Here is a 12,398-nt window from a genome sequence, read left to right as displayed (position 1 = left end):
GGTTGAACCAGGACAACCAAAAAGATATTCTCTCTGCAAGAATGTAGGTCACTCTAAGAAGAAATATTTTTATCGTCAAGGGAGTTCAAGTCAACATGCTTAAAATGTTTTGTAATTCCAAATGTAATTTGTTTTCTATTATTTTATATAAAAATTGTCTTTTTCTTAAAATTTTATTTAATATTTATTTAATTATTTAATCTTTCTAAAAACTTAACTAAATAAAATTTTTTTAAAATACTATAATTTTTTTAAAATATAAAATTAAAAATTGAAAAACAAAAAAAGAAATATAAAAATCTGGAATAAAAATGAAGAAAAAAAAAGGTATTTGAGAAATCGGTTAGTAACCTATTTCTCAAAGGGTTTTTGAAATTTTTTTAAAAAAATCTTTTGAGAAATTGGCTACCGAGTAATCAATTTTAGGTTACCGATTTCCCACCTGGACCTCAAAAATGGATTATTTAGGTAAATAATCTTGGGTCCAGGTTATTTAAATAAATAAATAAAAAGATATATTTAAAAAAAAAGTCTTAAATTAACATTCAAAAATAGGTGAAAATGACTAAGTACAAAAATTAATATTACTATACTCGTGAATAAAAAATAAAAAAGCCTATAAAAGTCATATTGTTGTCTGAAAATATGACGAAATCATGGTACTTTCTCTGTAATATATTTCATGATTATAAAAATATTCCCATTTGGGCCGCCAGTATGATGGTCGATACAGCAAAGCAATGTCAACTACTCTACAATTTCGTAATGCTAGGAGATGCAAAGATAAAACAAATCATGTTGACCGTTAAACAATGGAATTTGAGCTATTTCCACCCAAAAAAAATTCAGATATTGTTGCTTGAACAAGAATGGACAGTGGGTAGACTTTGATCTTGAAAACTCTTTCAAGTGGATTTTTTCCCTCACAAGCTTCTCTTGGACATTTGGTGAAGGGCATGATTATCCAATGTTTTAATGTAAAGCCGACGGCCAGTACTATGGCTAAAGCAACATCCTGAATTTCAAATATTATCATATTCAGACCTAATGCATATATATGTTGAGTCATACTTGGGATTGAGTTCACCTCAAGAAAATATTTTATCATTTTACGTATTACATCACTAAATGCAATAGTTACAACATTACCATGAATATTTTATTGACAATATTTTTCTCAGTGCACATCATTATTATAAAAGGAAATTATAAATCAATGAGCAGTGAGCACAAATCAGTATTCTTTTATTGCAAACATTACTAGTTCTTGACTAACTTCAAGTCTTCAACGGGGTACCTTATCAGCTTTCCATTGACATGCCTCCAAGGCATATATTGCAGAGACTATTCCTGGTTATTCATCAAACGTCCCATCATCAACACCAGTATCCTAGTATCCATCAGTGTGCATAGAACAAAATCTTCCATTAATTGTCAAGGAAAGGTTCATACCGAAAAACGAGAAAGACACACATGAATTCCTCTTTTTCTCCAAACTGCTGCTTTTTAATCAGTAGCAAGTGATACTATTCCATAATAATTCAAGCTTCAGTTACAGGTAACACCATTTTTTATCAGTGTACCGCTCAGAACAAGCAAACGATACGCACCTGGTTCCTTGCTTTATTCTCAGTGATGCTTTTCATTAAAGATTTTTCAGGAAATGACTATAGCATTACTAAAACTGCAATTAGCGCGTGCAATGCATTATTTGGTTCAATTGTATACATTGAATGGGACGCTTCTAGTTACCAACCATATTTCCTACATGCGTTGAGGTTCTTTAACTTTAACAACATACAGACGCCAAAAATCATTAAAAAAAAGGGGTGGACTGTGGCAACTGCGAGGAAAAAGAATAGTAGTGGTAAGTGCCCCCGAATGATTTGAATTTTGAAACCGTTGGACCTATTATTCTACGGGAAATAATCAATCGTGAGAATGACAGACGAAAAATGGGCGAGTAAAAAAGAAAATAAAAAACAAGCGAACCATGACCCGTGTCCCGTCAAATACTTTGTTTTAACAACAGTAAAGAAACATATAAATAGATATTTTGCTTCATAAACATGTAACAGTAACATGTGATTCGTGAACATTGTAGAAATAATTAGTGTTTAATAAAAACCTCCCCATAATAGGACTCGTGTCTCTCACGTTGCACAACGTACACTAAGCCCAACTTGTATCTCCATAAATTACGCCCACTTTTTATCTCCATAAATTAAGCACAATATCCACAGCCAGCCCCACACGCAAAGAACTCGACAAATGCAGCACGCCACCTCAACCTTCAACCACCGAACTAGCAAGCAAATTCAGCTTTCTCTATACAACTACTGCACCTGCCGATGTCAATTCTAAGAAGAACGAAGCATCGAAGTTACCAGCCACATTTTAAACATCCATTGAGGTTCTGTTACGACATACAGACGCCAAAAATCTCAAAAAGGCCCCCACCAATACCAACAATAATGGTATCAGAATCAAGAATCAACCTTTTTCTTCGGTTACGCTATCTCCTCCCCTCACCGCACACAAAGGTCACACGATCAACCCAATTCACATTCATGGCCACAAAACAACAAGAAGAAATAAAGAAAAATGCTAAGAAGAGAAAAAATGAGAACTTGTCCATAACAGAACATTTTTATTCTAAGTATAACAAGCAAGGCAACAATAAAATTTGTTACTCTAGAACTTGACGAAAGTCATAGACATTTCATTTTGAACAAAATGCAGAGAACAACTGACTGACGGACCCTGTCCTTGTCCTGCATCCTGTGCTAAACTAAAAACAACGAAAACGGAGAAAATAAAAAAAGGAAAGAAAAAAAAATGAAGATCTCCACGACCACGACCACGACCAACAGCAACAACCAACAAACAAGCAACAGACAAGCAGGGAATGAAAGAAAACGAGACTCAAGCACAGCAATAAGACCACTGTTCGGCCTCATCTTGGGCAGCAGGAACAGCAGCATCGGCCTCAAAAGAAGAGAGCGGCACCAGATAAGGCATTCTATCAAAGGTGCGAGCAAGGGCAGAGGCGAGAACCGCTGCGCTGTCAGGGGTGACATACTCAAAAGCACGGTGCTTGAGAGACTCGAACATGAGCTCGGGCTGGTGCTGCATCACTCGAAGGACGTCTCCACAGGAGGGCCCCGGCACGGCACGCGTAACAGCGAAGCTGTGTGGGCCGTCGCTCTGCGACACCCTCACCACGCTGGGGCCGCCGAACAAGTTGTGGACTCCGCCGAGCGCCTCCTCGTAAGCCCCACCCAAGAACATTCCCAGATAGTAACTCCCTCCTTCCATCTCGTGCAGCGGCAGGCTACTCTCCCCGTTTATGAACTTATCAATCTTCCCATCGCTGTCGCATGTAAGGTCCGAGAGAATACCCCTCACCGAGGGCTTCTCCTCCAAGCGATGAATGGGGATAATGGGAAACACCTGTTCAATGCCCCACGCGTCGGGAATCGACGTGAAGACAGACAAATTCACGTGGTACGTACGAACCGGTTCCACCGCCCCGACCGCTTTCCTCACCAACTCATACAAGCCGTCTACGGCTGCCAGCTGTTCCATACACACTGTTCCCTGTTTGAACTGCTCCACGCATCGCTGCTTCATCTCCTCCGTGTACACCAGGCATGTTTCGTAGTCCCCTCTTATCGCCGCGTCCGAGAGGTTCCTGTAATCCTCCGAGAGCTCCTCCGCCAGATAATGGGTAGACAATGCCGGAGAACCTCCTCCCATCCCAACTGCCTCGAAAATCAACACCGAATGGTGAGACACAATGGCTCTCCCACTCTCGCTGCAGATAACGGGGTGCTTCACGGACCTTCTGTCGCAGACACACTGAACCGCGTGAACCACCGCGGCCGCGTACTCTTGCAGACCATACCCAACGGAAATATCCGAGTCACACGATTTGGAACCGTCGTAATCTATGCCCAGTCCACCTCCAATATCGATGACCCGCATGTTGGCCCCAAGCCGAACCAGCTCGCAATAGATCTGCGCAGCCTCTCCCACGCCATCAGCAAGCAACGCGGTGGATGGAATCTGAGAACCGATATGAAAATGCAGCAGTTGCAAGCAATCCAGCATGCCTGCGAGGTCCAGCTTCTTCACAACCCGCAGAATCTGAGCGGTGGTGAGTCCAAACTTGCCTTTCTCCCCAGAAGTCCCACCGAAATGGCCAGCATGCTTGGTTCGAAGCTTCGCACGCAACCCAATAACGGGCTTAATGCAAAGCTTCTTGCTCAAATCAAGGATCAAATCGAGCTCCTCCTCCTGCTCAAGAACAATCACGGTGTTCAACGCCAGCTTGTTGGCAACGAGGGCGAGAGAAATGTACTCGGCGTCTTTGAAACCGTTGCAAACCAAGAGCGCTTCGGCGTTGCCTTTGCACAAACAGCTCATGGCGAGAAGCAGTTCCGGCTTGGAACCGGCCTCGAGGCCGAAGCGGAAGGAGGAACCAAATTTAACGATGTCCTCGACGACGAAGCGGTCCTGGTTGCATTTGACGGGGTAAACACCTTGGTAGTGAGAGCCGTACCCCTCGGATTGGATAGCGTAGTCGAAGGCGGATTGAAGTGACTCCAAGCGGTTCTTCAAGACGTCCGGGAAGCGCACAATGAGGGGAAGCTGAAGCCCCAGACCCCCAAGAGACTTGGGATCGGAGGCCTTCTTCACAATCTTAAGCAAATCGATCTCCTGGTGGGAGAGGGTGTCGGAGCCGTGGGGGCGCACGGAGATGTTACCGGCGGTGTTGACGGCGAAGTAGGGGCCGCCCCAGCCTTCTACGTTGTAGAGGGCGGAGGAGAGGGAGGGCGACCAATGGTTGTCGGGTGTGGTGGGCGGGGTGAAAGGGACCGGCGCCGGAAAAGAGATGTCAGCGGCAAATGCATAGGTGGGAGGTGCTGCAGCGTCCACGCAACAAGCCAGGGCAGGCATCTTCTCTTCTTGGGCGACGATCAAAAAGAAAAAATGATTAGAATAAAAAAATAGGGTTAGGGTTTTGGCAACAGGGCTGTGCAGGTGGGGGCTTTGAAAGCCGCCGAGGCCGAGGCCCCGGCTTCCCCCTCAAAAGAAGACAGTGAAAGATCTATTGAAAACGGAGAGACCCCTCTCTTCCTTCCCTGAAAGACTCTGGTATCCCCACGCCTACCCTTCAGAAGATAGATTTCAAGGATTCAAGAACCCCACCCACGCCTTGCACCAGATCTGAAACCAAAATGCAGAAAAAAAGGGGAGCCTATACGGGAAAGGTGGGATACACAGTAAAAGAATGGATGGAACAATAGTTGGGAGACACAACACAGAGAGAGAGAGAGAGAGATAAGGCTTAGGCTCCTACGAAGGTGCGACTGGGCGAGCGAGAATTGCATGAACGTATGACCCAATTTATAGACCCTATCAGGGAGGGAAGCAGCTACGAAGACGGGTTCCTTCTTCGTTCGTTAACTTAACGGACGTCATGGGCTTCTTGGGCCCTGGGCCCTAGACCCACCCGAATGCTATTCAAATTCTCGTGTTTATCGCGCTGCACGATAATAAAAATTAATAATAATTCATTTTCCTTTTAATTAAATAATAAATTATAAAATGGACTTACTAGGTTTTTGGAGTTTAGGACGATTCTGCTTCATAATTGAGATTGAGTGATCATCGGCGTCGATTTGCCGCGTGGCCTCCTACTGTGGGACCGCCTTCACCATTCTCTTTCTAGCGCTCCCTGTTCCATTCCATTTCAAATCCTTTTTTTTCCTAATTCTGTACTTTCGTCAAAATAAATTTTGATAATTTTTATTATTTTAATATTTTTGATAATTTTTAAGTAATTATTAAGAGTAAAATAGGTATAAAAAAAATGGTGAATACTGTATGAGATAATTCTCTTTTATTTTTAATTAAAGTAGTATAAAACTATCAATATTAAAACTACGATGATAAACGACCGTATATTTAATCTGTCAATATTAAAGAAATACGTATAATTTTTTTAAATAATTATTATGAAATTAAGACACGTGTCTCTATTAAAAATAAAATTAAAATTAAATAATAAATGTGTGTTAATTTAGTCTTATAATTAGTCTATTAATTATAAAATTTTGATTTTAATAAAAAAATAATTTTTTAAAATAAAAAAATATAATAGTCAATAAAATATAAAAATCAAAATAATTACTAAAAAAATATTTTTTTATATATTAATATAGATATGATGACTAACTATTTTTTTTTCCTAGAAGAAAAGAGAAACTAACACCCATTTGTTATTTTTTTAAGTAACAAATTTCTAATCATAACTTATTTAAAAACTGAGATATAGTTTAAATTTAAATGAATCATTTTAGTTTAATTCACATATTAAAATTTAAGAATTTAATTAGAAGTATTAAAAATAAATAAAAAGTTAATTTAATTACTTTAATAAAATATAATTACCATGTTATACTATCTAGTCAACATAAATTAACAAAAGTTTAACAGCATTAATAAATGAAAGATTTAATTACAGAATTTTTAACTATATAAAACTTTTTAAAAATGTTTTCAATTATAAGAATCTAATTTAAAAAACTGATAAAACTATAAAAACTGACCGATTAATTTACGTATTTTGTATAAAAATAAAATAAAAGATTAAAAAAAATTTATATAATAATGAAATATTTGTAATCAGAGAAAGTGAGTAATTTTAGCTAATTATAAAAAAAATATATAGAAAAAAAAAAGTTATGTACATCAAAACTATGTGTTCTATTTAAATTGAGCATGGAGTATAATTATAAATTTATAATCAAATGACTCAATTATATAATTGTCATTTTCATTGGGAAAAAGAAAACGATTTGTGTCACGTGACCAATGCAACCACTACTAACACGTGAGGGAATTTATTTATTTGACAACTTCAAACTCATAATCGACAACTTTGTACGATGAAAATAAATAGATAAATAATTAAATAGATGAAAATAAAAAAGAAATAATTGAATAATATTTTATTTTTCAAAATTCCAATATTTATTATTTTCCCTAAATTAATTAACAAAAATATCATTAGTATTTTTATAAACGGTAATTTAATTAAATGTTAAATGACTGCATACAAGAAATACATTAACTATTGTACTATTACTTTATTATAGCTAGTTAGTATATAGTTACTTTTCTTTTGGGTAATAATATATACCTCTGTTTTAAAACCATAAAATCCTTATAATTTATCTTCCAGATAAAATCTTAACTCCGAAATCAATATCTATAAATAACGATCTAGATGTTTCATGGGCAAAGTTAATTTAGTTTCAAATAATAAATGATTTACTTATAAAAGTATATTAGTTTGTTATATAAATATAAAGCTTAAATATAATCGTAAAAGTTATTATCATCATATAAAATCTTTTTATAAAAAAATTAAAAGTCATTATATTTTTATAAAATCTTTTAAAATTTAGAAAACTTTTTCGTACTAATTTTTTATATAAAATATTAATCCAATATATAAATGTTTTTAATATATGAATAAAAATTAAAATAAATAATTTTAATGATAAGAATTTAAAGATGAAATCTATTGAAGTTAAAGGAATCAAATATATAATTAAACTTAATATTTATTTTATTTCTTCCCTGTTCCTTAGTGAAAGAGTGTACGTTGCATTTGATGTAGAGGTTGACATGGGGAAGTTGTTAACCGGGCAAGGTTGATGTTGCGAGAGAGAGGTGCATGTGCTGTGTTGTGTTACTGTTATCCCAGTGTTAGCATTAGTAATCATGAACTACGGATATACCATGCCATACACGTCTGAAAGGGGACCAGACACAGACACTGCATGTCAAATTTTATCAAATTTTATGTTGGTTAAATTATATTTTTTATTTTTTTATTAATTTATAATTTTGTTTTTTTAATTTTAAAATAATAATATTTCATTTTTTTATTTTTTTAAATATAAAATTTTAATCTTCTATAAAATTGACTTTTACTAATCATTAAATTTTAATATTTATTTATAATTAAGTAATGTGATATTTAATAATATATTTAAATATAAAAAATTAAAAATAAATAAATTAAAAATTAATATTTGACGACATTCTCAATATGAACATTAGTAAGTAACTAGGGAGCCGTCACACATCAACAACAAAAATCTTCTACAGTAAAGATAAACAATTTAAGCAACTAGACCTACCAAATTACAACATTTGACCTATCACAACCAAATCAAGTATAAACAATGTTAAACTTTTGAGAATGTTAAGTAAATAACTTTGATTAATTTTTTAGGTTTCGCCACTTAAATTATAAAAGGTTAGTATTATTGTTTGGATAAAATAACTTGAGTGTGAGCCTACTATAACCTTAACATGCATATTTAGGTCTCATATGAAATTAATCCATCAACTAGTAGTCTCATGGTTAGGTTATTTAAATAATTAACCACAATCATTTTGTAACCAAACTTATAAGTAGTTATTGTAACTTAACTATACCAGTTTTTAATAACCAATTTTAATTTTTAATAATTGGTTATATAACTGGTTATAGTTTTAAAACTAGTTATATAATAAATTTTGGATGGAAAGATATAAAGTGATTTTATATTTAATACACGTTTATAGTAATTTTTTATTTTAGCAATTCTCGTTATATAGACTAGCATAAAATGGTATTTCGTGTATGGAAATTTTATGTAAAATATAAAATTAAAATAAGTAATGAAAATAATTAACGTTAAATATGCGTGTGTAATTAACAATTAAATAGTGTCAACGGATTTTGAGTAGTTATTTAAAAGGTGTGAGATGTTTAAAAAATAAAATTATGTAAAAATGAAGAAAAAAAAACTAAATTAAAAAGATGGAACAACAGTGTTTTCAAAGATAAAGGTAAAACGGTCAATAAAATATATACACCAAAAAAAAATATCAACCTTGTTAAATATTATAGATTAAAATGGTTATTTTAAATGAGAATAATTTTAGAAACTATTATTCAACAAAAATGTTATAGTTATTTTTTTCAATAAGAACTTTTTTGAGATTTTCTTTTAAATAAATGTTTTAAATTTTTTTTTATTTCTAAATTAAATATTAATATTTTTAATTAAATTATCAATAATTAAAAATCTTTTCTATAATAATATAAAAGTATTTATTTATTATTATTTTCAATTGATATATTTATATGTTGAAAAGTATTTATTATAAATTTTAACTACATAAAATAAAAATGTATCATGTTCATTAATTTTAAAAGTTAATTTCTTAAAAATCTTAAAATTAGTTTTGATTATAACCGGATAAGATATATAATCAGTTTTTAAAAGTTAAAACCAGTTATGATAAACTAAAATCAATTATAAAAAAAAGTAGTTAAAGTTAATAACCACTTAGTATATATGGTTATAACTATTTTTTAAATAACTAATTATTATAAAATTAGTAGGTTATAGTTATAGTTAAATTTTTATAATTGATTATTTTGATCATTGTTGTTGATTATCTTCTAAATATTATGTACTTTTCCAGTAATCAACTAAGACTTATATCATTTGACTTCATATTTTACTCAATTAGTCACTTTATATACATATAGATCGACCTAATCTCATACAAATTCTGCATAAAATCTAGAGGAGACAAATTAAAATAACTATCCGTTAAAAAGTCAACTTATTTACCAAAAGGTTCCCAATTCGGAGAAGCACCGCAACATATACTCACACAATGAGATATTTTAATTTTTTAAACAACTATACTTTCCTCTAATTTTATGTATCTCAAGATTTTCAACTAAGACATATATCTTCACACATGTCTATCCAACTTAACTTCATATACCTATCAATTTTAATCAACATTTAATCTCATATAAACTTACAACTTTTACAACGTAAAACATCATATAACATCATCTAAGTAAATGAATCATCATGCTTTAACATTTAGGAAACTTAAACATCAATTTATCATATAGGAATTCATGCCCAACACCACTCTCATAGTGCCCAACACAATTGAGGCAAAGAGCCTCTAACTCGCCCACATCCAACATCAATTCACTTGTGTCTTGCATGGGTGGGGCAAAAAGCCTATCAATTAATAGCGTTTGGCTAAACCTACAATTGACCACATTCAAGCAAAGAACTTTTGCCTAATTCATACCTGACACTATAACACTAGTGTCTGACATCGTCAAACAGTGAGCTTTTGTCTTGATCACATCTGATGCCTCTTATTTCCAAACCCAACGCCTCTCATTTCCACACCTAACGTGATTAGGATAAAGAGCCCTTGACTTAAGTCATACCTAACATAATGAGAATTTCAACACTTGACAGAATCTCATTTTGACTCAATTCACCCGAAACTCAAAAATGGTAAAACATGTGACATATAATACATCTAAATATCATAAACAACTCGAAATCAACTCAAAAACACAACATACAACCATTGCATTTCAAGAATCACTAGGCCCCTTTCAAATATCAACGAGAAACAAAAACTCCATCACAACCACCATCTCCTATTAATTTTAATCAATCAACCATTTATAAATGATTTCAACTAGCAATAAAACAACTACAACTCAACGATCATCAAACACAAAATTTTCTTATCTCATGTTGCTCCAAAAGATAAAAGGTGAGGAAAAAAAAAGAGAAGAAAACTTTTGCATGACTTCGAATTTGAAATTCCTAACTCCGAAAGCTTGAATCTCCATGTCAGCCTCTCGGATCAATTATGGGGAAGACTGAACAAAGTTTTCAGTTGAAAAGAGGGAAAAATTAGCTTTAAGCTTTAGAGACCTTTTTTTTAGTTTTTCTTAAAATATAAACTTATAGGATTCACGTCTTAAAAAAATTATTATACATTATTCTTTAAATTAAACCAACCTAACCTTGATTTAATCACCTAAAAGACAACTTAAATCTAGAGGACATTTAACCTTGAGAACTCTAAAACAACATCAATCACTGTAAAATAGTGATTACTCATATAATTAATTAACAATTAAGCAAAATTACAATGTTACATAAAGTTTTATGCATACTATTATATTATAATATGTTATGATGAATTTTTTAGCTCAACCAATGTAGGAATATACAAGCCATTTTTGACTTTGTATTTTATTTTTTAATTTATTAAAATGAATAATTATAATAAATTGTGTGATCATAATATATATAAATATATATATATATAGGGGTTATAATAACACCGGTGTAACTTTTACTAAGTATTACACTGCTCAATAACTTTATATTAAATGTGAATTTTGTAAATTCAACCGTTAGATTGAAAGTTCATATCTCTTAGATCACATGTACAAAATTTTATATTAATCCAAGATGATTTGATACTTCATTTTTATAAAACAAAATTGACATAATATATTCATTTCAAAATACACTAAAATATAAACATTTTGATTACCTTCAAGTTGTTGTCCAATTTTAACAAAATTTGATATACACGTATAAAGTGATATGTGTAACGACCCACCTTAGGTCATCACATCAATAACCAACCAAAATAAAAGAGCATTTATAATAAAAAAATAGAGCAAAAGCCAGCTACGCTAGAGTGTAAAAATTGTTTTCATAATAGCAAACATAAGTATATTAGTCATTCTCAGTAAAATCATACAGTCATCCAAAATATATTAACATTAACCATTAACAGAAACACCCTAGGTGCTGGTCAAGCTCTAAGCCTAGCCACTTCTCAAAGCAGCTACCCAGAAGACTCCTTGCTATCCTATGGCTTCACACCTGATCTGCTCCCCCACATAGTGAGATCATCACAGTTCCACCACATGGAAACATAAGGGTTAGCACGTATAAAACCAACCATAGTATAAATATCATTTAACAATTATTTGTTCAAACCATCATGTATTTCCAAGATAGATATAAACCAATAGCATACATATTAATTAAAGAAATCCATAACCCTAGTATACAATCCATACCATATGTATACATAATCCACATCCAAAGCAAAGTCACACCACCGTATAATCCATGATGTAACCAACACATCCAAACCAAATGTTGGCCTCAACACCTATCCAAACCAAGTGTTGATACGGTGAAACATGTCAGCAACCCATGTCTCACGCCTAACCTCTCATGGAAAGTATACAGTTGGATTACGTCGTCACGTAACCCTGGTGGGGTCACCTCATCCATCGGTATGACTCGACCCAGACCCATACCGGTAGCAAATAGATACTTAGAGGAGTACTTCAGAATCCACCTAACATCTGAAGTGGTTTACTATATAATCCTTGGAAAATTTCCAAATTGGAAATCCTCACAATGGGATTCCGAAATACCATATTTTCTCCAAAGATTATA

General features: G+C 33.3%; 1 protein-coding gene across 1 annotated transcript; it reads right to left on the bottom strand.

The window, feature by feature from the left end:
- Window positions 1–2,623: 2,623 nt before the first annotated feature.
- On the bottom strand, window positions 2,624–5,409 carry ADC2 (arginine decarboxylase 2). Its single transcript, XM_020363104.3, has one exon. The coding sequence runs from the start codon at window positions 4,960–4,962 to the stop codon at window positions 2,926–2,928; it is 2,037 nt and encodes a 678-aa protein (XP_020218693.1). The 5' UTR covers window positions 4,963–5,409; the 3' UTR covers window positions 2,624–2,925.
- Window positions 5,410–12,398: the final 6,989 nt, after the last annotated feature.

The sequence above is a fragment of the Cajanus cajan genome, chromosome 4 (assembly GCF_000230855.2).
Source record: "Cajanus cajan strain Asha chromosome 4, NIPB_CcT2T_4, whole genome shotgun sequence".
NCBI classification, from domain to species: domain Eukaryota; kingdom Viridiplantae; phylum Streptophyta; class Magnoliopsida; order Fabales; family Fabaceae; genus Cajanus; species Cajanus cajan.
This window is presented reverse-complemented; position numbering and strand designations above follow the sequence as displayed.

Bases quoted from the DNA above. Each gene is read 5' to 3' on its own strand.
- ADC2 (XM_020363104.3), bottom strand. From the start codon at position 4,962: ATGCCTGCCCTGGCTTGTTGCGTGGACGCTGCAGCACCTCCCACCTAT.